At 40.2% G+C, this 26,226-nt stretch overlaps 1 protein-coding gene and 1 long non-coding RNA gene across 3 annotated transcripts in view; one reads left to right on the top strand and one right to left on the bottom strand.

The window, feature by feature from the left end:
* ell2 (elongation factor for RNA polymerase II 2) overlaps positions 1-9,670 on the top strand; it is an 88,767-nt gene extending 79,097 nt beyond the window's left edge. Inside the window, exons 10-12 of the mRNA XM_063068574.1 lie at positions 1,372-1,543; positions 3,799-3,843; positions 5,285-9,670. Coding sequence (XP_062924644.1) covers positions 1,372-1,543; positions 3,799-3,843; positions 5,285-5,404 — 337 coding nt within the window. The 3' untranslated portion in view covers positions 5,405-9,670. The remainder of the gene's footprint in view (positions 1-1,371; positions 1,544-3,798; positions 3,844-5,284) is intronic.
* The window catches only part of LOC134357248 (uncharacterized), a 30,491-nt gene extending 5,422 nt beyond the window's left edge, over positions 1-25,069 (bottom strand). The window contains exons 1-3 of one of the 2 annotated variants that reach the window (XR_010020581.1): positions 24,980-25,069; positions 9,677-9,852; positions 1,554-3,061 (exon numbers count right to left, since the gene is read on the bottom strand). This is a non-coding gene — a long non-coding RNA (uncharacterized LOC134357248). Of the gene's footprint in view, positions 1-1,553; positions 3,062-9,676; positions 9,853-24,979 lie in introns of those variants that run through there. The other variant, XR_010020580.1, reaches the window with a different exon arrangement.
* Positions 25,070-26,226: the final 1,157 nt, after the last annotated feature.

Here is a 26,226-nt window from a genome sequence, read left to right as displayed (position 1 = left end):
ACAAGTACAGTACTGTGCAAAAGTTTTAGGCACCCCAGCTATATGTGTGTGTGTATATATATATAATGTGTGTGTGTGTGTGTGTATGTGTGTGTATATATATATATATATATATAAATAAAACTTGTGCACAGTACTGTATAAAGAATCTTCACTTAAAATAGCCTCGTGAATCTAGGCCAGAAGAAATGGATGTTTCAGTATATCATTTGTCCTCTACAGTCTACTGTACCTCTCGATAATGTTATGGATTATCCACTCTCCTACCCATTCTATTGCAAGTTATAAACCTATCTCTGCTTTGAATGTAGTCAAGGCTGAGTCTTCGCGCTTTCTGAGTGTCTCAACCCTTTCAGAGAGGAAAAAGAAACATCCTCCGTACTTAAATTGGTGCTACCTTATTCTGAGATTATGCCCTTGGGTTCAAGACTTGAAACATCCTATTTTTGTTTAACGCGGTCTGCTACAGATTTGACTGCAGGTGCTTCCTGATCTGCTGAGTGTCTCCAGTGTTCTCTGCTATATAAAACCAAAGAAAAACTGCAAATGCTTAAAATCTGAAATAAATAAAAAATCAAAATGCTGAAATAAATTTAGCAACTCAAATTTTATCTGTGGAAGGAAAAATATTTAATTCAAGTCAAAGGTCCTTCAGCTGGAAAACTAGTTGCAGAGATGGTAAGGAAAGGATAGAAAAAAAGAAATAATGTAAGTTTGCTACAATACAAAGCTGGAAAATCTAATTGTATTTGTTAACAAGTTCTTTATAATCTAACTAAAGTAGGTTTTAGTTAAGTAATGGTGGAATAAACTCCTCCAAATACAAACGTATATGCCAAGATATGAGCAGAATTTGGCATAAATTAGTAGGTTAATTACAATCCTACTTTTCAATGGGTTATGTAATTCTTTTAAAGTTATTTGCTCCTTGATACCTATATAGTAACTTGGAACAAAAATATCCTGCTTCTGGTAACATCTTTATATTAAAAAAAAGTGGAGTCCATTTTTAATTTCCTCTTCAGTCCATAGTTTTATTCCATAATCCATGCTTTAGTTTTGTTACTGGTATTGAAATAATCTGACAACAAATTGACCCATTTAGATAATCAATTTGTCTGAGTAAAATACGAGTATGAACAAGACTATTCATGTTCTTTGTGAATTTTGATGGTGCTGTCATCTCAACTTGAGTGTTCTTCAGAAGAATAGTGGAGCCACCTGGTGTGCAAAATGATTTTTTTCACCTTGACTTATTTCTGTCAAGTCACCTATCATAGTTACTAAAGAGCAAACTTTTGTGTTATAACTGAGACAGCAAGCAGGGATGCATTTAATGTGTAATTCATAATCTTTTTATTTGTTCAACAGCAAATATGCAGCCATTATGTCCCAGGAACAGAGACAAAACTACAAAGATGACTTTAATGCAGAGTATGGTGAATACCGAAGTTTGCACGCCAGGTTAGAGGGGGTAACCAAGCGTTTTTTGCAATTGGATGCAGAACGGAAGCGTCTGTCTCCTAACACTGAAGAGTATAAGGTATTGGCAAAAGCAGTTCCCAGTTTTTCCAATATAACAAAGTCCACTTCACAATGCTAATAATTTTGCTTCATGTGTATCCTTCAAGTACAGGCTGATTCCTGTGAGTGTAGCTTAACAGAATTAACCTTGGGTATTCCATTTGTATGGAGTTCAATATTTTACTTATTCACGTGACAACATAAGATGAGATGGTGGTGAATAAAGCATTTATTATGGGGAAAATGGTATATTCATAGGTGTGAAACCCTAAACTGGTTGAGTATGATTTTAATCTTCGACACATCTTTCTGGATCTTTTTAATTTTCGCTCTTTCAGCTGTCTCACACTGATTAACCTAACCAAAGAGTCATCAGAAAATTAGAAAAATAGGAGCAAGAGAAATCCATTTGGCCCTGTTAGCCTACTTCACTAATCAATAAATAATTCACTAATCATAGCAAATCTTTCAAATTCAATTTGCTGATCCAGCTTTCTCTCTCCAACTTTTCACCTTGTTAGTCCTCAAACAAAAAAAAAATCCAATTCAATGAATCTGTCTGGCCTCACCTGGTAGAAAATCCAACATGCTGGAAGTAGTTTCTCTTCATCTTGAGATTCGGTTACTATTTTTCAGACCAGTCTTCCTATATTTCAAAGCATTAAAACCTCTCTCACACTGGTCTTATCGTGCTGCTCTTTAACGAAAGGTCCAGTGTGAGCTCATACTTAGTTTGGACATCTGCATATTACAATGCAAAAGTCGTGAATGGGCTTGCGGTCAAATACTGGCTCTTCCAGAGGGCTTGCTCCATCACTGGACTTTGAAATGAATCCAGAAGCAGAGAGCAATGTCCTAGCCTGCATCTAACCCCTCTCATTTATAGCAGGGTTGGCTGCTGTATAGGCATGGCTCTCCTCATTAGAATGCACTTGCTGACTTTAACTATAAAACTGTAAATTTTTGTGATCTTAATGTTAATTTTTAATAATTCAATTGATATATTTTTAACTCATTTTGACAGTTTTAATTTCATCTATCATTGACATTTAAGTGGATCAAAAGCTATTCATATAGTGAACCTCGCAGGCCTCAAACTCAATTGAATCACACAGGACCATGAGATGTATCTGAGGGAATAGTACAGGTGCCAGATTTAATTAGAATCAGAGTAGTGGAAGGTTATTCAGCCCATCTTTTGCCTTATTAACAGCCCTGCTAGTTTTAAATAACTTGTGCATCCTTACTCCTGTTGCTGGACCCCTTTTAGAACAGTGTCCTGTATTCTATATTGTGTGTCGTCATTCTACCGTCGATCTCATTTCTCCACATTGATCTTTCTCTGCCATTAGAAATATAGAAAACCTACAGCACAATACAGCCCTTTCAGCCCACAATGCTGTGCCAAGCGTGTACTTTGTACTTCAGAAATTACCTAGGGTTACCGAGAGCTCTCTATTTTTCTAAGCTCCATTGATTAGCTGGTCGTACCATCCTGCTTAGAACTTCTGTGATCTTCACTGCCACATTTTGTCATCTGCAAGATTTAGAAATTATGACTTCATATCTAGCATCTTTAAGATAAATTTTCAAAAAAAAAGCAATGACCCTGACTCCAATCCCTGGGAACACCACTGTTTCCCTCCCTCAGTCATAAAAGCCACCATTCACCAAACACTTTGTCACTTAGCCAATTTGGTATCCATACTGTATGAATGTGCTTCAACTTCCCTGATAAGCCTGTGATGTAGCATCTTATCAAAGGTTTTCACATCAACCTCATTGCCCTCAGCAACTCTATCCATTACCTCAAATTCCATCAAATTATTTAAATAAGCTTTGGCCTTGAAATACAACTTTGCACTGGAAACCAACTATCCACTTTTAATGAAAGTTCTTAACATCTGTAAAAATGACAAATTTTGTGACTTCACTAAGGAAGTACCAGGTATGTTTCACTTGCAAGATGAGATCATAAATTCCCTTCTGAAATATTAAGTAAATGTCAACTTGTAAACTTTACATGCATGCAGGTTAATAAATTTCAGGGCAGATCTTTAGGATCCACTCAATTAAGTGTTTCTTACGCAGATCATTCTGGTACTTTACATGCTTGCAAATCAGAGTGCCTTAGAAAATGCAAAACCTGGCAATGCTTGTTTCTTTTGTATTTGCTATTATTATTAAACAATGAGGCATTAAAATGTAAAACACTGTGTAGTGGCCTTAACTCTGGCAATGTTTTGACTCTAGTAAATCTTCACTTGTTTGCAGATTATTGATGAAGAAGTCTTGCAAGAATACTGGAAAATTACAAAGGTTGGTGATTAGTTTTGAAATAATGTTCTAGCTTCCCACTACGTTATTAGCTTGCATTTTGTTGGTATCAGAGCCCAGTGCCACATTCTTTTTTTGTATTTAATACTAGGCATTTTTTCCTCAACCATTTCATGGTTCAATTTGTATTTAATAGCTTTTCTCTCTCCCTAATTTATGGTGTGAAGACCAAAGGCAGCGCAGCATTTTTTTTCCCCCCAGTATATTGGAAGTTCTGAGTTACAGCAGTTCTTTGACCCCCAGTGATTCATACTGGCTCTGTGCAAGAGCAATCCAAGTCCCATTCCCCTATTTCCTGGAAACCTTTGTCTTTTAACTACCTGTTCAATATCCCTTTAGTTGAATATGCCTTAACTACCCCTCCAGCAATGCACATCAGATCCTAATCACTCACTCCAATAAAGTGTTTTGCTGTAGCCAATTTTCCCCCGATGCTTGGCATTTAACTTGCATACCAACATATCATTTTCTCCTACTGTTCTAAGCATCTCTGAGGAAATGGCAACATAACAGAGCCTGTGGGAAATGGCCAACAGTAATCATTAACATAGTCATACGTTAGAATATCTAGCTCCTTAACAGGAATTTATGTCTATAGAAACTATTGTGCCAGACCTCAGGATTTGACGTATCCTGCCTGTGTTCTCCTTCTGCATTTACACTATTTATTAGGTACAGGAGTGGGATCTGCAATAGTCCATGCACTTCAAGGTTCAGAGGTGGTCTTCTGCACACCACTATTGTACCACATAGTTATTTAAGTTATTGTCACTTTCCTGGCAGCTTGAATTTCTCCATTCTCCTGATATTTCGTTTAAAAAGGCATTTATGGTCTTATGCCCACAGAACTGCCATTCGCTGGATGTTTTTTGTTTTTCATACCATCCTGTGTAAACTGTTGTTGAAAATCCCAGATCGGCAGTTTGAGTTATTAAAACCAACTCATCTGGCACCGGCAATCACTCCACAGTCAGAGTCTCTTAGGTCATATTTCTTTCCCATTCTGCTTTTTTTTTCCTCCAGTCCCGCCAAAGAGTTTCAGGCCAAAACATCGACTCTGCTTTTTTCCGTAGATGCTGCCTGGCCTGCTGAGTTCCACCAGCATTTTGTGTGTGTTGCTCGGATTTCCAGCATCAGCAGCTTTTCTCTTGTTATTTCCCCATTCTGATGCTTGGTCTGAACAACTGAACTCCTTGATCACATCTGCATCCTTTTATTCATTGTGACTGGTTAATTAGATAATTGCATTAATACACAGGTGTATCTAATAGTGGCCACTGGGTGTATAAATGAAACATAATGTGTGCACAGCCATATACTGTAAAAACAATACTAGATGTGGGTAATATTTATTTTGAATTGGTGACATGGATTAAATTAAGTACTTCATCTAAAATTTAAATGCTATTTCTTTTGTCTTTAGAATAGTCCCAACTACCATGAGGAGAAACATAGATGTGAATATCTGCATAATAAATTGGCTCACATTAAGAGACTAATAGCAGATTATGACCAGCAACAGCAACAACAATCATGGCATTAGAATTCGCTGGACATTTGCAATATTGGTTCGTGATCAGAAGGAGATGTGTAATAAGCTAATTTATTTTGAATTTTTGGCAAATGTTATTCTAGGAATGGTGTCCAGAATATCTGAATGTTTTCAGTGGTTTCATTATTTTGAGTTTGTTACTTCCTGAACTGCCCAAACTACACCGCACCCTCCTTATCAGACGCTGTTTGCTTTAGAACTTCTATCCTTTTTACTTGTGCGCATTTTTTTGTTTATCCAAATACATCACATTAGACAAAGTACCTGGAATGTCCTTTATCCTCTGATTTATACATTAACAATTGATAGCACTAACAAACTCTGTAACATTTGAATAAATGCAGGTATGCAGAAGTTTCTATGTATTCTGCTGATTTTAAATGTTTGCCTTAAGTGGTTGAAGCTTCCCAAGGCAATTTGCACATTCTCAAAAGTATTCAGTGAAATGTTTAAGGTTTAAAGAATGAAAATAACTGATAAGCACTACAAACTGCCTGATTCTTTACACTGTGCCACAGTTTCAATCTATATGCTAAAATGAAAACATTGTCAGCCCCTGTGCCCCTTGCCTTAAGATGTCTGCTTATCTACACATGGTATAATGACCATTAGCCACGTATAGCTTCCCATTTTCCCATGCATTTGGGGAACTAACTGTGGCTGTCTCTCTGTCTCTCTGTCTCTCTGGGTGTATTTGTTTGGATGTGTTTGTGAGAATTTACATCTTGAGAGGGAAGAGAAAATATCTACTCTCAGTAACCAAAATGCTCAGGACAAAACATCTGATGTGTTATTGTAGGTTTTTCCTATAAGTGTACCACTTCCTCCTCAGAATTTGAAGCCTTTCCATTTCAAGTGATTTAGCAGCTTTATTAACATGGAAATATTGCTACAAAGCAAAATTTGAAAGAGGTCTATAGTTTTGGGAAAATTAAACAAATCTTCAAGTAGGAGACTTATTTGTATACGACTATAAAGTATTTTTGGAGAGAAAAAGAATATATACTGTACAAAGCACCAGTCACCTGCATGTACTAGTTTATTTAAGATGTGTTCTCCTGTGTGCCAGGAATATAATTAAAAAGAAATGTATTTAATAGCACTGTGACCATCAAACAGTGCAAAGAAGTTCTTTGAATTTGTAAAATCTGTACTTAAATCAGTGCATTGTATTTCAGTTATGTAGTTAATTTATCATGTGGGAACATTTAAGTTATTTGGTTGGAAGATGTGAGGTTTTGGAAAAAATATTAAGACTTCATAATTTGTAGTTTTTGTCTTATCAAAGTGCTGCCAATTGAAAGAGGAAGCATTGTTTACAAATGAATATTGGAAAGCTTGCCAAATTGCTTAGTTGAATCTTTAATAAATTGTCTCCCCAGTTCACTCCAATTTCTCTTATCTTCAGCCATGCTGCAGCTATAATATCTAAGTGTCTTATCTAAATTTGGGTGTCAACAAAAGCAAGTTCAAATGCAATGCATTATTGTAGGAATATTTGCAGTTCTCATCACTGAAGTGATTCACACTGAACTTCACAATCATTTTGTATTGATATTTTAATAGTTATTCCCATTTTACAAGTTCTCTAATCCGTGGGGAAAAAAATTGTTAAATAGCCAGAACTATTATGTTAGATGCATCTGCATTGATAATTTATGGATCCCTTATCTGCCAAAAGTTTTTGGGTGTCCTTAAATAAACATATCCTGAATGGGTTGATTTTGGTTTATTCAAATCATCACTTTGGATCTATCTATATTTGATAAGTTGTTATCAATGATTTTGGGATAGCATTTGACACCAGCAATGTAATAGTTATACCAAACTGAAATTTATGGTGTGTTGCTTCGTATGCCTCGTGCAGTCTTAAGCATTCATTCAGTGATGTTGCTTGCTTGCTTGCTTCGGATATGTACAACCACAGATCCAACAAAGTATTAACTTAATACATCATCAAAACTTCCAGCTTTTCTGGAAGCCTGGAACCCAACTGATCTAGAGTTAAGATCATTGTAAAGACAAAAAAAATCTTTATTTTAATGTCTGCAGTGAGATTTGGAATTTCCCTTGTAGTCACTGTTGCATATGTGTCTACTTCAACCATCCCATTGTGCAATAAGCAAGTGTTTGAATGTTAATTTTTGATTGTTAGTAATTATTAGTGTTAAAGTTCTTTAATATCTGTGAAGTTACTCTGGTGCAAACTCTGAAATATTAGTTATTTCTAGTATTGACTACTGGTCCAAAATAAAAACTAAAATATAATTGGCAGATTAATGAGTATTTATAATGTCATTGGGGATAAGTGCCAAATCACACTAGTAGCCATTTTGGTTGAAAAAAATAATGTCTGAAGGTGCCTAACATGTTAAATACAACACCGTCGAGTTGGCTGTTTACTTTATCTCTTACACCTCTTTTATCAATAATAGAGTAATCCAAATGTGGCCTTGTAGAATTTGCAGGTCTAAAGTCTTGCCTGCGATACAGGTCAGTGTTGCAGGTTTGGTCTGTAATCATTTTTGTTCATCAGTTCCATTCATATTAGAGTGCCCAAAAATTAAAACTTTTAGTAAAATTAAGTAGCATGCCCTAGAACACTAAATATACATCCTAATAATATGATGGTTTAGTCACTAAATTCATTGTTTCATTAAGTTTTCATTCTAAATTTTGACTTCATTTTAGAGGATTCAAATTTGGTCTAAAGCTAAACCCAACCCACTGACTACTTCAGCACTTAATCCTTAATAGCTACACTAAAGTTTGACTTCAGCAAAAAAAACAGATCATTTGCTTTAAAAGCTCTGCATGCATGTCTACCAGCAATTTATATTTTGGAAACAATTCTAAAGTTGTAGCAAGTTCTGATGCTAATTAAATTTGCAAACCAGTGTTTACACCAAAGCTGCCTACACCAATTTAAAATGGGTTGTGTAGCACCTGCCATATTGATACTGCGTAGGGGCAGCGTTAGTCTTAATTTATTCAGTTTTGTGTACTTGGTAATTGGTACTTTAAAGCATGAAAATGTCACACTTAAATGTATTCCTGAAATTATTGGAAATATGTCAATTGTGCTATAAAAAATAATGTGCTCAAGGCCTTGTGGAAACATACATTGTTGCAGGTTTTGGCTTATACAGTATTGGGGGTGTTACATTGCAGCTATCAGAGGCCTGACTTCAGAAATTGGCTGACACTGTATTTTTTAAAAAAAAATGCACCATGCAGTGATATATTCATGCATTGCAATCAAAATTCTTCAATGGAAAATGAAAACCACTGTTCCAAAGTCATGTAAAAATAACCCAAAGCTAATTTAAAGTCAAAGTAGTGGGTGACAATTTGTGTTCATCAATACTGTGGTAATGTATGCAACATCTAAGTATGTTAACTTCTGTTTTGATTGTTATCAGTTTCAGTAAAGTAGAACAAATGCTATTTACCTGCATATTGTATATGGGTATTATGCAAATACCAAGACCTTGGTATAAACATGGCACATTATTTAATTTTGAGTTGTCATTCTCATTTATCATCAATGTTGAATATTTTTATTGGATTTGTAAAACAATATTTTGTGAAATTGATAGCTACCCCACCTCTCCTCCTCACCCAGATTCCTTCCCCCAACCCCACCCTACCTTGTATTGTTTCTATTTATTGTACAACTTTCTTCAAATCCTGCTATTAATGTGTGCTAGGTCCATACAGGTTTTGCTTCAATGCTTCTAAGTCCTCATTGTTAATTTGAGGCTCCCTTCATATCCCTGATGGATGCTGTTGAAGCCCACTGTTCAAATTGTTTTGGAAACCCGTGCTACACTTAATGAATAGACAGAATGCCTAATGATGTATTAGACTCTCGGTAGCCTCTTAGCAGTTGTGAATGTCTTTGATTTTGGAATTGCACAGTAAATCTTTAGTTTGGACCATTGAAACTGGAAATGCCACAGGAGTGTTTATACTGATTTTAAAAAAAATATATATATTTGAGCCACAATGCCTCCATTCCACATGTAATGTAAGCAGTTTATTTAAAACCTACATTAAAATGTCAACTTTGCATATGTGAGAAGTCTGGTGTTTAATTAAAATTGGTACATTTTCTGCAGTTATGTAGTCTTTTTGAAACGTGAGTTTTTTTGAAAAAAATTCTTGATTTTTGAGCAGCAATTTCACTGCTTGGAAGACTTTTTAATGGTGCTATGAACCAAGCAAAAGAACGTATGCATTTTCTGTAGACTGTGGACATACCTCATTGTTCGTTAGGTAGGGAGTGAAAAACCATGGTAACTTGCTGACCCATCTGATGGATATTCCACAATGTGTTTGGATTAGGACTTCCAGAATGTAGATCTAATGTCAATGAAAGAACAGTCAAAATAGTGTTGGACTGGTGTTCCATTTCAGGTGCTGATCTTCCTTGTGTGCTATAAATGAATAAACAAAAAGACCATAAGACATAGCAGAATTAGGCCATTCAGCCCATTGAATCCACTCTTCCATTTCATCATGGCTTCCTACACCTGCCCTTTCACTATATCCCTTGATGCCCTGACCAGTCAGGAATCAGCTTTGAATATCCCCACGGATTTGGCTTTCACAGCAGTCTGTGGCAGAGCGTTATGCAGATTCACCACTCTTTGGCTAAGAAAATTCCTCCATATTTCCGAGCTAAAAGGTCACCCCCTCAGTTTTGAGGCTGTGCCCTCTAGTTCTGGATCCCCCACCAGAGGAAACAACCTCTCCACATCCACCCTATCTAGTCCTTTCAAAAGGCCCAAAGCTGCCAAATGCAGCTCATCTGTTAACCCATTAATTCCTTGAATCATCCCCATGAACCACTCTGGACTGTTTCCAATGACGACACATCCTTTGTGAGATAAGGGGCCCAAAACTGTTGACAATGCTTCAAGTGCGACTAGACTAATTTCTTGTAAAGCTTCAGCATTATCTCCTTGTTTTTATATTCCCCTTGAAATAAATGCCGAGATTGCATTTGCTGTCTTTCCCATAGACTCAACCTGTGAATTAACCTTCTGGGAGTCTTGCACATGGACTCTTAAATCCCTTTGCACCTCTGATGTTTGAATTTTCTCCCCATTGGGATAATAGTTTCTTTTACCAAAACACATTATCATATATTTCCCTACACTGTATTCCATCTGCCACTTTCTTGCCCAGTCTTCCAATTTGTCCAATTCCTGCTGCAATCGCACTCCTTACCCCTCCACCGATCTCCATACCTTCTGCAAACTTTGCCTCAAAGCTATCAATTCCACTATTAAATCATTGACAATATGAAACTAGCAATCCCAATGCTGACCTCTGAGAAACAACACTAATCATTGTCAGCCAACCAGAAAAGGCCCCCTTTATACCCATTCACTGCATCCTGCCTATCAGCCAGTATCCAGGCCAGTATATTTCCTGTAACACCATAGGATTTTATCTTGTTAAGCAGCCTCATGTAAGGCACCTTATCAAATGCCTTCTGAAAATCTAAGTAAATGACATCTACTGGCTCTCCTTTGTCCACCCTGCTTGTTACTTCCTCAAAGAGTTATAGCAAATTTGTCAGGCAAGATTTCCCTTTGTACTCAGTATTGTTTCCCTTTAAACAATGCAGTGCACCACAGATGGAGGGAATAGCAATCACAAGGACTTTTTGAATGTTTTTTAGAGTCACAGTCAAGCAAAAATGGAGATTGCTCCATCACATAGCCAGTGTTTCTTGTGGCTGCTAGAAAAGATTAAGCTGCTGGATAACCTTTCTCTGACAGCCATCAATAGCTACAGAACTTGTGCAGATAATTTAAAGTTTTTAGTGAGCAGTACCTACCCCCACCCCTCCCAAATCTTGATAATATGAAACTTGACAATGGTGTTGAGTAAATGGGTACTCATTGGAAGGTGTTCTTTGTTAACCCTTGACAATGGATGATGCCTGGTATTTATCAGCCGCTCTGGGTATGTCTAGATCTTGATAGAGACAAAAGAATCCTTTTACTTAAAGAGGAATTCAAAGTACTATAAGAACTTATTATCAAAGTATGTATATATCACTATATGCTACCCTGCGATTCATTTTGTTCCAGGCATTCACAGTAGAACAATGAAACGCAATAGAATCAATGAAGAACTACACACAGGCTGGCGCAACCAATGTGCAAAAGTAGACAAATCATGAAAGTACAGAAAAAGTAAATAAATAAATGTAGAATATGAGTTGTAGAGACCTTGAATGTGAGTCCATAGATTAGATTAGATTCAACCTTGTTGACATTGCGCCAAGTACAGATACAAAGCCAATGAAATGCATTTAGCATCTAACCAGAACTGCAAAGAATAGTGTTATTTACAAAATAATTGCAAATAAAAAAAGTGCTACAGCGCACAAATATAAAAGTACTGAGACAGTACAATAGGGATGCAATACTGCTTAGCGCTGTGATGAGAGGTTCAGCAGTGTCACAGCCTCAGGGAAGAAGCTCTTCCTGTGCCTGCTGGTGCGGGAGCGGAGGCTCCTGTAGCACCTACCGAATGGGAGGAGAGTAAAAAATCCATGGTTAGGGTGAGATGCATCCCCGATAGTGTTTTTCACCCTGCCCAGGCAGCGTTTATGGTAGATGTTCTCAATGGTGGGCAATTGGGTGCCGATAATCCGCTGGGCAGTTTTCACCACACGCCGGAGTGTTTTGGTTGTGGAATCTGTTCAGAGTTGAGGCGAGTGAAGTTAATCCATGCTGGTTTAGAAGCATAACTGCTTATTAATGGATTCCATTCAGTCACCATCTCATTTATTGGTGAAAGTGAAGTTATAGATGAAGCATTTTAAGGTGTTTGGGCTAAGGAAATTGTCCTTGGAAGCACCAGTATCCCGGGGTTGGAATAATTGATTAACAACCTCAAATAATATTTTTGTGAAATATGAGGCTATCCCCACAATGCCTGACATCAGTTTTACGACACAATTTAGTCATTGCATTGATATCAAGGGCAGTTGTTGCAAACTCATCTCTTGGAGTTCTCCTCCTTAGCTTATGTGTTGCCCAAAGAGATCTAGAGGCTTAAGGCCAAATGGTGAAATCCAGGTCAGAATTTCTATTTTACAATATTGTCCATCCTGTATGTTAAGAAGAAAAGTAGTTAATTTGTTTGATTTGGTGTACAAGTAGAACTTGGATCCATCTCCAAAACGAATTGCACTTAATGTAATACAACATTCAGGGACATTTCAAACCATTCACTAACAAAATTTAACACTTAGTCATGAAAAGGGCAAGTGAAATGATGTAAAGTGTGGGTGAAAGATTTTAAGAGGAGCTGTGAGCAAAAAGTTGATATTTGGAAGAAATTCTACCTTGATTTGTGGATCTTTACATAGGTGAAAACTACTGCTCACCGAATTTTAAAAGTTATATTCCTTGTGGATGTCTCTTCTGCATGGAGAAGACCTTAGTAGCAAATTTTACTTTCACTTTCAATTTCCTCTCCATTAGGACAACTAGATTGTGCAAATACTTGAAGTGACATAAGACTTTGGATCATGTTTAAACTGGAAGAATTTCTACAACAAGAGTTCCAAATTATAACCCATTCTTTATAATAATAACTAAAAAAACATAAAATTGAGGACATAGCAGGCAAATCAGCATTATGGAAAAACACTTGGCATTTCAGAATAGATTTTTTTCATCAGAATGCACTGATTCCTGGTAAGCTTTTGCCAGCACTTTACCAAATTTCCAGCATATTCAGTATTCTGCATTTTGTTTTCTGTTCTTAATTAATTTGATAGGCAAATGTTGCAAACAAACAATATAAATGGTGTTTAAATGTGCTGATGATGTATTTATTTTGCAGCTGATATTTATTTAGCGATACAGTGCAGAGAAGGCCCCTCCAGCTCTTTGAGCTGCACTGCCCCAGTAATCCATCCCAATGAACCCTAACCTAATCTTGTTACTGTGTAATTTACCTCCCCAGTACGTCTTTGCACTGTAGGAGGAAACCGGAGCACCCGGGGAAAACCCACACATTCCACGGGGAGGATGTGCAGAGTCTCTTTACAGAATGGCATTGGAATTGTACTCCGGAACATTCCAAGCATCGTGCTAACCACAATAATCTATGATACTGAGGCGCCCATGCATTCAGTGGCACGATACGAAGATGCAGTCTCCAGTCACATGCTAGTATGTTTCAGAGGAGGTCAGTTCATATCCCGTTCCAGAGCAATGAACACAAATTTTGAGCTGATACTCCAGTACAGCTTTATGGGATTGTTGGAGGTGGTGGTTTCTTCTCCAAAGTGTAAAACAATTAAAGCAAAATAAGGGAATAAAGCGCTGGTGGTGGAATTAACTTGATTGCTTTCTGAACAAGTTGCTAAAGGTGTCCCTTTGTCTGATTCTGTTAAATATAAGCCTCTAAACATCTTTGGTAAGCAGAAAGATCATATGACATTATTTTAAGGTAGCAAAAGAGGTTTCTCTTTGGTCTTGATGCCTTGCATGAAATCAGTAAAACAGAACTAATGATTATGATCAGTGCTGTGTGTAAATTAGTTGCCGTCCTTGTACTTCAGTCATTGAAAGCAAACATGGCAGCTCTGAAAGTGGTTAAAAGGACAAATAGTATCTTGGTCTTCATTGAAAAGTGTTTTTCTACACAGAGTAAAGATGTCGTACTACAGTTACACATGCTCTTGGAGAGACCGTGCCAGCAATATTGTTTCCAAATTTAGTCTCCTTGTTCAATAAAGGGTGACTTGCCACAGATGGAGCGTAAAGAAGATTCACCAACTGATTCTGGGACAACGTAGTCGCACAATGGCTAGCTTTACAGTGCCAGTGATCAGGTTTCAAATTCCACTGCTGTCTGTATGGAGTTTTGTATGTTTTCCTCATGACCGCGTGGGTTTCCTCCAGGTACTCTGATTTTCTCCCACATTTCAAAAGACCTACGGGTTAGTAAGTTGGTGCCAGCACATCCTCAGACTCATTTGGTGTTGGCGCAAACAATGCATTTCCCAGTGTTTAGATGTTTCAACGTACATATGACAAATAAAGCTCATTAATCTTTCTGGAATGTGGGTCAACATTTGAGGCTTCACCAAAGTTTTATACAGCCTCAACATTACATCCTTACTTTTATAGTCTAGGTCTCTCAAACTGAAGGCTAACATTGCATTTGTCATCTTCGCATCCAGCTCAACTTGTAAATTAAACTTTTAGGGAATCCTGCACAAGGACTCCCAAGTCCCTTTGCACCTCAATTTTTCATATGTTCTCTCCATTCAGAAAATAATCAACCCTTTCTTCTACCAAAGTGCATGACCATACACTTCCTGACACTATATTCCATCTGCTATTTTGCCTATCCTTTTGCAGCCTCTCTGTTTCCTCAACCCTGCCTGCCCGATATATCTTCATATCGGTCATTCAAATTATTGACATTTAATATAAAAAGAATTGGTCCCAACACAGACCCTCGTGGAACATCACTAGTCACCGGCAGCCAACCAGAAAAGGCTCCCTTTATTCCCATTCATTGCCTCCTGCCAAATAGCCAATGCTCTATCTATGCTAGTATCTTTCCTGTAATACCATGGGCTCAACTTGTTAAGCAGTCTCATGTGTGGCACCTTGTCAAAGGCCTTCTGAAAATCAAAATACACAACATCAACAGATACTCCTTTGTCTGACATGCTTGTTATTTCTTCAAAGAATTCCAACAGATTTGTCAGGCAAGACTTTTCTTTAAGGAAACCATGCTGACTATGGCCTGTTTTATCATCTGCCTCCAAGTACCCTGAAACCACAGTCTTAACAATCAACTCCAACATCTTCCAACCACTGAGGTCAGACTAGCTGGTCTATAATTTCCTTTCACAAACACGAGGAAATCTGCAGATGCTGGAATTTCAAGCAACACACATAAAAGTTGCTGGTGAACGCAGCAGGCCAGGCAGCATCTCTAGGAAGAGGTACAGTCGAAGTTTCGGACCGAGACCCTTCATCAGGACTAACTGAAAGAAGAGTTAGTAAGAGATTTGAAAGTGGGAGGGGGAATGGGAGATCCAAAATGACAGGAGAAGACAGGAGGGGGAGGGATGGAGCTAAGAGCTGGACAGTTGATTGGCAAAAGAGATATGAGAAGATCATGGGATGGGAGACCCGGAGAGAAAGAAAAGGGGGAGGGGGGAAGCCCAGAGGATGGGCAAGGGGTATAGTGAGAGGGACAAAGGGAGAAAAAGAATGTGTGTATATAAATAAATAACAGGTGGGGTACGAGGGGGAGGTGGGGCATTAGCGGAAGTTAGAGAAGTCAATGTTCATGCCATCAGGTTGGAAGCTACCCAGACGGAATATAAAGTGTTGTTCCTCCAACCTGAGCGTGGCTTCATCTTTACAGTAGAGGAGGCTGTGGACTCTGTCCCTCTCACTATACCCCTTGCCCATCCTCTGGGTTGTTTTCCCCCCTCCCCCTTTTCTTTCTCCCTAGGCCTCTCGTCCCATGATCTCATATCCCTTTTGCCAATCACCTGTCCACCTCTTGGCTCCGTCCCTCCCCCTCCTGTCTTCTCCTATCATTTCAGATCTTCCCCTCCCCCTCCCACTTTCAAATCTCTTACTAACTCTTCTTTCAGTTAGTCCTGACGAAGGGTCTTGGCCCGAAACGTCGACTGTGCCTCTTCCTATAGATGCTGCCTGGCCTGCTGCGTTCACCAGCAATTTTTATGTGTGTTGCTTGAATTTCCTTTCTTCTGCCTCTCTCCCTTCTTGAAAAGGAGAGTGACACTTGCAATTTCCCAGTCCCCTGGAACCATGCCAGAATCAATTTATTCTTGAAAGATAATTACTAATGCCTCCACAATCCCTTCATCTGTTCCAGTTTACTTACCTACCCTCAGGCCTTCAGTTTCTCAAGCACCTGCTCCCTAGTAATGGCAACTTCACTCACTTCCGCCCTGTCACTCTCAAACTTCCAGCATCTGTGAAGACTGATGTAAAATACTTATTTAGTTCCTTGTCCCCCAGTACTACGTCTCCACCATCATTTTCCAGTGGTCTGATATCTACTCTCCCCTCCCTTTTACACTTTATATATCCAAAGAAACTTTTCGTATCCCCTTTAATAATATTGGCTAGTTTATCTTTTCCTTCTTTATGATGGTTTTAGGTGTCTTCTATTGTATTTTAAAAACTTCCCAATCCTCCAACTTCCCACTAATTTTTGCTCTATTATATGCCCTCTCTTTGGCTTACATGTTGGCTTTGCCTTCCCTTGTCAGCCACGGTTGCATCACCCTGCCTTTAGAATACTCGTCTTTGGGATGTATGTATCCTGCGCCTTCCAAGTTGCTCCCAGAAATTCCAGCTGTTGCTGCTCTGCTGTTATCCCTGCTAGTGTTCCCTTCCAATCAATTTTGGCTAGCTTCCCTCTCATGCCTCTATAATTTCCTTTACTCCACCGTAATACTGATACATCTAGCTTCTCCTTCCCAAATTGCAGGTATGTTGGAGACCTCACGACTCAATAATAAATCCAACTTTTTCCACTTTGCCTTTTTGATTTCTTCACAGGTGTTGCCGGATATTACAATTTCAATCTGTTGTTTTGCTTTTCCGTCTCTGTCATAATGTAATGTCATAGTTACCTTGCTACTTCAGTCTGCACCCTGTCAGAGATTCTTCTCTCTTCACTTTCCTCCTCTCTGCATCACACTTTTCGGGTTTGATGTAGAATATTGACCTGAAATGTTTTCCCTGTTTCTCCCTCTATTTTCAGGCAAGCTGAAAATTCCAGCCTTTTTTATTGTTTTATATTAATTACATAAGTCTGAGCTTTTTTCCTAAGAACTCATGGAAGCCTTCAATTCTGCGACTAAATAAAAATCTTGGTTCTGATACTACTTTAGAACACTTCACTGTCAACACGTTTGAATGAAATTTTAAATAACTAGTTTAACTTTAGACAATTGTGCAACATGGAACAATATTTAATGGGTACATAGTGCCATCTGCTGGCACTCTATTTATCAGCAGTCACTGATTTGGCATTCAAGATTTCTCCCAACAATTAAAAGCCTTCTCAACTTGTTTGAAGAACTTACATCTATTCAAAAGCATACAATGTATCTCACTTTGAAAATAAGCACAGCCTGATTTTTAAAAAAAATTAATGATAAAATATAGGAGCAGATTTAAGACATTTTGTCCATCAAGTCTGCTCCACCTTTTGATCATAGCTGGTGTCAAACTTCAAAGTAAATTTATCATCAAAGGACATAACATGTCACCAGATACAAGTCTGAGATTCATTTCCTTGTGGGCATACTCAGTAAATCCAAGAAACAACCAAATCAACGAAAGACCGCACGCAACAGGAAGGACAAACGACCAGTGTGCGAAAGACAACAAATTGTGCAAATACAGAAAAAATAACAATAATAAACAAAGTGTCAGTAAATATTGAAAACATGAGATGAAGATTTCCTGAAAGTGAGTCCATAGGCTGTGAGGAACAGATCAGTGATGGGTCAAGTGAAGTTATCCCCACTGGTTCATGAGCCTGATGGTTGAACTGATCCTGAACCTGGTGGTGGGAGTCCTGAGGCTCCTGTATTTTCTTCTTCATGGCAGCAGTGAGAAGAGAGCATGGCTTGGGTGGTGGGGGTCCCCGACGATGGATGTTGATGTGCTCCGTGTAGATGTGCTCAGTGATGGTGAGTGCTTTATCCTTGATGGATTGGTCCGTATTCCCTGCTTTTTGTAGGATTTTCCATTCAAGGGCATTGGTGTTTCCATTTATTTTCCATCTCAGCCCCATTCTCTGCCTTTTCCTCATCACCTTTGATGACCTTACAAATCAAGAACCTATCAACCTCCACTTTGAGTATACCCGATAACTTAGTTTCCACATTTGTCCGTGGACATGAATTCCGTAGATTCACCACTCTCTGCCTTAATAAATTCCTCCTCATCTCTGTTCTAAAGAGATATGCTTGTATTCTAAGGGTGTGCCCTCCAGTCCTAGACACTCGTACTATTAGAAACATCCTCTCCATGTTCGCTCATTCTAGGCCTTTCAATATTCAGCAGGTTTCAATGAGATTATCCCTCCTTCTTCTAAACTGCAGTGAGTAAAGGCCCAGAGCTATCAAACGCTCCTCATACATTAACCCTTTCATTCCTCAGATCATTCTTGTTAAACCTTGTCTGGATCCTCTCCAATGCCAGCACATCCTTCCTTTGATATGGAGTCCAAAACTGCTCACAATACTCCAAGCATTAGGACAATCGCAAGTGCTTTGCTCCCGTTTATAGCTTTCAGCTGGACTTGGATACTGTGAAGAGCCTTTCAGAATACCATAAACATGAGAAAATCTGCAGATGCTGAATATCCAAAGAAACACACCCAAAACGCTGGAGGAACTCAGTAGGCCAAGCAGCATCTATAGAAAAGAGTAAACAGTTGACATTTCGGGCCGAGACCTGGACCCAGAATCCTGAAGAAGAGTCTCAGCCCAAAACATCAACTGTTTACTCTTTTCCATAGATGCTACGAGGCCTGCTGAGTTCCTCCAGCATTTTGTGTGTGTTGCTTCAAAATACCATCACCATTCTTACCATTAACAAACCCCAACATTGACATCTGTTTACTTGCCGATATCGCTGGCCTATATACTTCCATGGAGTTTACCTGCTAACCCTGCTTCCTTCTCACTTCTTCCTCAGCTACCCCTGTGAACTCGATCAGATAAGCAATCGCAGCTTCTCCACATAATGTCTGTCTCAGTGAACCCCACCTGCCTTCTGTAACACTCCTCAGTTTTCGGTACACACACTGCCAAATCTACATAGGTAGAAAGTCTCTGGCTATCCACTCGACCAGTGCCTCTTCTCATCTTCTGCAGCTCAATCAAATCACCTCTCATCCTCCTTCACTTCAAAGAGAAAAGCCCCAGCTCACTCAACCTATCCTCATAAGGCACGCTCTCTCATCCAAGCGGCGTCCTGGTACATCTCTTCTGCAGCTTCTCAAAGCTTCCACATCCTTCCTATAATGAAGCAACCAGAACTGAACACAGTATTCCAGGTGTGGTCTAACCAGGGTTTTATAGAGATACAACATTACCTCATGGCTCTTGAGCTCAATCTCCCAACTAATGAAGATCATCACACCATACACAACAGGGGACTTCAACTTCCCTTATATTTACTGGCACCTCCTTCGTACAGAAGGGACAGAATGTGTTATGTGTGTCCAGGGAGGACTCCTGACACAATATGTAGTCAGGCTGACTAGAGGAGAGGCCATACTGGACCTGGTGCTCGGCAATGAACCAAGTCAGGTCAGATCACTCAGTAGAGGAGCATTTTCGGAGACAGTGACCTCAGCGCCCTGGCCTTTATTGCTGCTTTTTCATGCCTTTGTTCCATCTCACCACCATCTGTGATAACCATTCTGAGGACTCCAGGAGGTCACCAACTGTAGGATCAAGGAGGTAGCTGTTTGGATGCCCTAGTGCAGTGGTTCTCAACCTCTTCCGGCTCATGGTCCACTTGAGATTTTCATTTACCTGTGTAGCCCCACCGCCACCCTCCATACTCTCTATTTGTTGCTAAAGTTTGTTTTTGGTCAAATGTACTAATCATTCCAACAGGTATTACTCTGCAGTTTAGCCATTTTTGGCAGACGACCCCGCTGCAGCAACTACAGCTTTCATGTCACGTTTTATAAGTATTATATCAGGCAGGGGGTCAGTGGAAGGCAAATAGCCGCACTCCCTAGCCCCCCGACACACATACACACACACACACACACACACACACACACACACACGCTAAGCTGTTTGCTGCCTCATCCAGCATATTTTCCCATTCATTTCATTCAGCGTTCCAATTAAACTACCTATCTGTGTATGCATTTATTTTTATTTATATATTTTAGTGATTTTTCACTAGAACTTATTGTGGCCCATGCAGAAACTCCTGTGGCCCTTCAGTTTCTTGTTTTTTACTTGTGGTGCCGACGAGATCCGATATGGCCTCCCCCCAGGTGCTACATGGCTCACACTGAGAACCACTGCCCTAGTCCATATCCTAACCCAATGAGCAAAAATTTTCCCTGGACTCCCCAAGCCCTGGGTTTGTCCAAGTCCACCTGTTTGCAGCACTGTCTTCAAAAAACTTGTAAATTCCAGTCTCATTTTCAACCTTTCCAATTCTCTTCAAAGTAAAGGAACACAGTGAGAATTTCCAGCTGCACGCCCACCCTTTACCACAATATCCTGTTGAAGTATCCTACTCTGGTCCTACCACAGAACTGAAATGGCTGTTCATCAACTTTACAAACTGTTGACCTGACAGTGCCAGTTCAAACATTTTAAATTGGCACTGTTATCTACTGTATAAGATCCTTGATCTTAGCAATCCCTCCATGAGCAAGCAAAATAGACTCGTGTTCACCTGGTTTCTTTTCTGTCCAATTTCCATCAGTGGGTCATTTGTAATGAATTCTATTCCCACAACATCCATTAAATTTGGAATCACTGAACCACTATCTACCCTTGACTCACCCCAATTTCTTATGTATTTGATGTTATTATTTAGAATACAGCACAGGAACAGTCCCTCCTGCCCAACCAGCCTGAGTCGCCCAGTTACACCCATGTGACCAACTAACCTATTCATCTCTGTACCTTTGAAATGTGGGGGGCACTGGAGTAGACAGAGGAAATCCACACGGTCACAAGGAGAACGTACAAACTCCTTACAGTGAGTGGAAGGAATTGAACCCAGGTCGTTGACACTCTAGTGTTACACTATGCACCATGCTTCCCCTATTTTTTTAAAAATGTTATATAATAATTAAATTAATTGTGATGCTAATTTTATTACATACTTTCTTATCTGTGTCATTTACACCGCACGCTGTCAGAGCAGTGCTGACAACATAATCAAGGATACGACCCACCCAGCCGACACACTTTTCGTCCCTCTTCCCTCTGGGAGAAGGTTCAGGAGCTTGAAGACTCGTACGGCCAGATTTGGGAACAGCTTCTTTCCAACTGTGATAAGATTGCTGAACAGATCCTGACCCGGATCTGATCTGTACCCTCCAAATATCCGGACCTGCCTCTCGGTTTTTTTTTGCACTACCTCACTTTCCATTTTTCTATTTTCTATTAATGATTTATAATTTAAATTTTTAATATTTACTATCGATTTGTCATCCGGGGAGCGGGAAGCACAGAATCAAACATCGCTGTGATGATTGTACGTTCTAGTATCAATTGTTTGGTGACAATGAAGTATAAAGTATCCATCCAGTACAATCATTTCTAAAACATTAAGATCAGTTTATTGATCGCATGTGCATCGAAACATACAGTGAAGTGCACCACTTGTGTCAAATCTAATTAGCAAGGATGGTGTTGGTTTTGTTGGACAGCCTACAAGTGTCACCATGCTTCCGGTGCCAACATAGCTTACCCATAACTCACTAACTCTAATGATGCAGCTTTGGAATGTGGGAGGAAACCATGTGGTCACGAGGAGAACGTACAGACAGCTGCAGGGATTGAACCCAGTCTTACAGTAAGTACTAAAGAGCGTTATGCTAACCACTACACTACTGTGCCGCCAAGCACATCACGCACAGGTTGTCTGATGAGACCTTTGTTTTCTCTTGATGCCCTTCATTATCTTTAGCTTTTTCATAATACCCCGTCTAGTTCTCTGTTTATTACAGAACTAGTCAGTTCTGCTGTAAGGTGATCCATTTGTAATAGTTACTGAGTTTTTCTCTCGACTCCACACTGTCTGATCTGCTGTGCATGTCCAGTATTTTCCTTCGGTTTCACATTTTGTCGTTGTTGATTAACTGGACCTTGACACTCACTTGTTCATCAACCGCAATTTATTTCCTTGTGCACAGGCAGAACAGCGTGGCCCCTGTCACCAACACCGTTCTAAATTCTGACAAGCAGAACAACGTGGCCCCTGTCACCAACACCGTTCTAAATTCTGACAAGCAGAACAACGTGGCCCCTGTCACCAACACCGTTCTAAATTCTGACAAGCAGAACAGCGTGGCCCCTGTCACCAACACCGTTCTAAATTCTGACAAGCAGAACAACATGGCCCCTGTCACCAACACCGTTCTAAATTCTGACAAGCACAACAACGTGGCCCCTGTCACCAACACCGTTCTAAATTCTGACAAGCAGAACAGCGTGGCCCCTGTCACCAACACCGTTCTAAATTCTGACAAGCAGAACAACATGGCCCCTGTCACCAACACCGTTCTAAATTCTGACAAGCAGAACAGCGTGGCCCCTGTCACCAACACCGTTCTAAATTCTGACAAGCAGAACAACATGGCCCCTGTCACCCACACCGTTCTAAATTCTGAATAGAGAAATGCCATTTTTATACAGGTATTGCCCTGGTTAAGATTTCTACTACTACGCTGTGAGGAATTTTATTTTAGCAGTTTTCTGTAAAAGCTCCTGTGTGCTCTGCCAGGAAGAGTGTTTTGGCTTCAGTTAAAGATAAAGAACCATGTTGTCCAACTTAGGAATGTTGTGTCAGCCGATTGTAACTCTCTGCCCAGTGGAAGATTTGGGAGAGCTGGGCAGGATCAGATTTCTGAAGGACAGTAATCTGTTTGGGTTCTTTCGGCAGGAGCTGCTGAGCAGACACAAGGGAAGATGCCACAGAATGCCGTTTTAAGGGGAGACCCCGTTGTAAGAGGAGCTTTGTGCAGATGCAGACATCCCACCTCTCCCGGAAGTTCCGGGAGTCTCCCGCATATTAATAGTGGCTCCCTGATGCCCGCAAATTATATACAATGTCCCGGAAATCAATTTTTTTGAGAGAAAGTGAGAGAGAGAGAGTGAGCAAGAGAGGCAGAGCAAGAGCGACCACGAGAGAGAGAGAGAGAGAGCGCGCCCGCGCCATGGCAGCATGTTCCAAAAAAAGAAAATATAAAACGTACGTCACCCCAGACTACACTAAAGTGTACCCTTGCATAATAGGGGTCAAAATAATGACAGTGTTGCTCGCTGCACTGTTTGCAACAGTGACTTTTCTATTGCCCATGGTGGATTAAGACTGTAAAAGACATGTTGAGGTGAGTTTAACAGGTGTCATTCGTTCATTAGCATAGCTAACGTTATTTAAACTAACTGGCCAGCTGCTAAGGAGCTACTCTATTGCAGACATCCCACCTCTCCCAGAGTCTCCCACAAATTGATGGCGCTACCTCCCAGAAATGAGTTTTTGCAGGGTAGGATGTCTGCAGATGAGTGGCTCCAAGGAGGAAACGCCCATACTCCTGAGAGAGCCAGTCCATTTGAGATGGTCTTCGATGGAAGTTCGAACTTTGGCTGGTGCCTTCACACAGAATGTGGGTTCAGTGATTGACTAAAACAATACACTCTGCTACTACAGAAATGAGCTCCAATGTCTATGCACACATTGGACTGGTTTAACTGTACTGGGCCCTTTTATTTTTCTGTAAATGTTTGAAAATCTGGTTGATATATTTCCTTTATGACTTTATGCTGGTGTATGATCTGTTAATTTTCTGGCGAACGATATGTTTACATGGAGCAGTATTTACACATTTAATTGGAACATCCCAACTTTCCCGTTGGGTTGAACCCCAAATCATACCGACCCTAGACGTATATTGCTTATGAAAGGTGGCCTTCTCACCGCTGAGACACATTGCTGTTAGCAGAGTTGGCTAATGAGCTTTGGTGAGAGGGTTGCATACGGAACTGGCTGGCAGGTAAGGATATATTACTAACTATGTCGGAATTGCTCACTTGCAAGAATACAGGTGTTAAGATTCAACAGAAACTTCAAGCTCACAGCCAATGATACTCTGAAGTTAGTAAAGCAATTGTCCCTTAGTTGGTGTATATGCCTTGGATTGCTCATCACGTCTCCGGTCCCCTGCTGTGCAGCGGGAAGCTCCGTTCTTCAAAGACCTTTCTTGCCTGGGCTGTCTGCACAGTATCTGCTGTCTATTCTTGCCTGGATATTACATTAACCCTTGCCTCACCACCATTTCCACAATTTGAGCGGGTAGCTCACACCTGCGTTTTACAGCTTAACTTTTCATGTGTTCATTTTCCGAACTGCCCTCATTGCTGTGTTACCCAGACTGATACAAGGAGAGCAAAGCAGAAGCAGGAAAAGCTTATTGGACAAGGAATCAGGCCTTGGACTAGGCTGGGACTAAGAGTCTGGGCTAGGACTCGGAATCACGCACCGCCAGGGCCAGGACTTGACGTGGTACTTGGAGCTGCCTGGAGCCAGGACTTGGTACTTGGAGCCTCCAGGTAGTGGTGAGCTCTAGACTCGGCCTGGGAACAGTAGACAACGGCTCTTGATTCCCTCTGGTGGGTTAACTGACAGACTCGCCTTGGCGAGGAAACTTTGCAGGCTCGCTTTGGCAAGGTAACTTGACAGAATTGCTCCGGTGAGGAAAGGCGAATTACCGGCACTCGCTTCGGGGGGAGACTAGGCTTACCCGGCCAGATGACATTGGCTCGTAGTACCTTTGGTGACTTTGCAAATGCTCCTGCGCCGAACGGCAGAAAGCCGGAGACTATAAACTTCCGGTTCAGCCTCCAATTGCCTCCAATCACCAAGCCCGAGGGACATGGGAAAACAGGGAACCAAAGGGAAACAGGGAGTCCATGGTCCGGATCGTAACATAAACAAAGTAAATTTAAAGGGACCCTGATCCGGACCATGATACTGTCTATCTATCTATCGCACTGGCTATTTATCTATCCAGCTATTTGCTTGTTCATTCATTTTCAGCCTGAAACATCAACTCTTTATCGCCTCCATAGATGTGGCCAGACCTGCTGAGTTCCTGCAGCATATTGTGAGTGTTACTCAGGTTTTCAAAATGTTTTTAAAAGATAAGCATTGTTTTAACAAGTGCATTACTGCATCTGCATTCTTTTTTGATACCACATCAATTTTTAACAGGTTATGCTGGACTATAATAATTGCCGTACAATACCATAAAGTAAGCGGAAGTTTTTGGAAAGAAATCAGTGGAAACAGCAGATATTACCGAAGGTGCAGCGAGAGGCTCAAAGTGTACAAGGCAGTACTAATTCCCGTTTTGCTGATGACGGAAGGAACGCTGCAGTAAGGAATTGCATTTGGCAGCCAGCTGCCTTTGCTTATACCCCAGCTGTTTACCCTGCTTCTGAGCCAATAGTTTCAATTCGATCATTGTCCGTTTCGCACATGCTCTTCATTGACCTCAGCCCGGCGATCAATACTATCACCTTCTCAAAACTGATCAATCAGCTCCAAGACTTTGGCCTCAATACCTCCTTGTGCAACTGGATCCTGGATTTCCTCACTTGCAGACCCCAGTCAGTTCGGATTGGCAACAACATCTCCTCCATCGTCTCCATCAGCACAGGTACACCAAAGGCTGTGTGCTTAGCCCCCTGCTCTACTCACTTTATACTTATGGCACAGCTCCAATGTCGTATTTAAGTTTGCCGAGTCAAAGGTGGTGATGAATCAGCGTATAGGAGAGGGATTGAAAATCTGGCTGAGCAATGCCACAACAACAACTTCTTACTCAATGTCAGTAAGTCCAACGATCTGATTATTGACTTCAGGAGGAGGAAACCAGAAGTCCATGAGCCAGTCCTCATATGTAATAGCACATGCTAAGTACTACGCTATTGTGGTGCTCATGGCATGTTATAGTTTTTTATGTAGTGCCAATGATATTAAATCCGA

The sequence above is a fragment of the Mobula hypostoma genome, chromosome 16 (genome assembly GCF_963921235.1).
Source record: "Mobula hypostoma chromosome 16, sMobHyp1.1, whole genome shotgun sequence".
NCBI classification, from domain to species: Eukaryota; Metazoa; Chordata; class Chondrichthyes; order Myliobatiformes; family Myliobatidae; genus Mobula; species Mobula hypostoma.
Note: the sequence above shows the minus strand (reverse complement) of the source record. Positions and strands in the feature narration are given on the sequence as shown.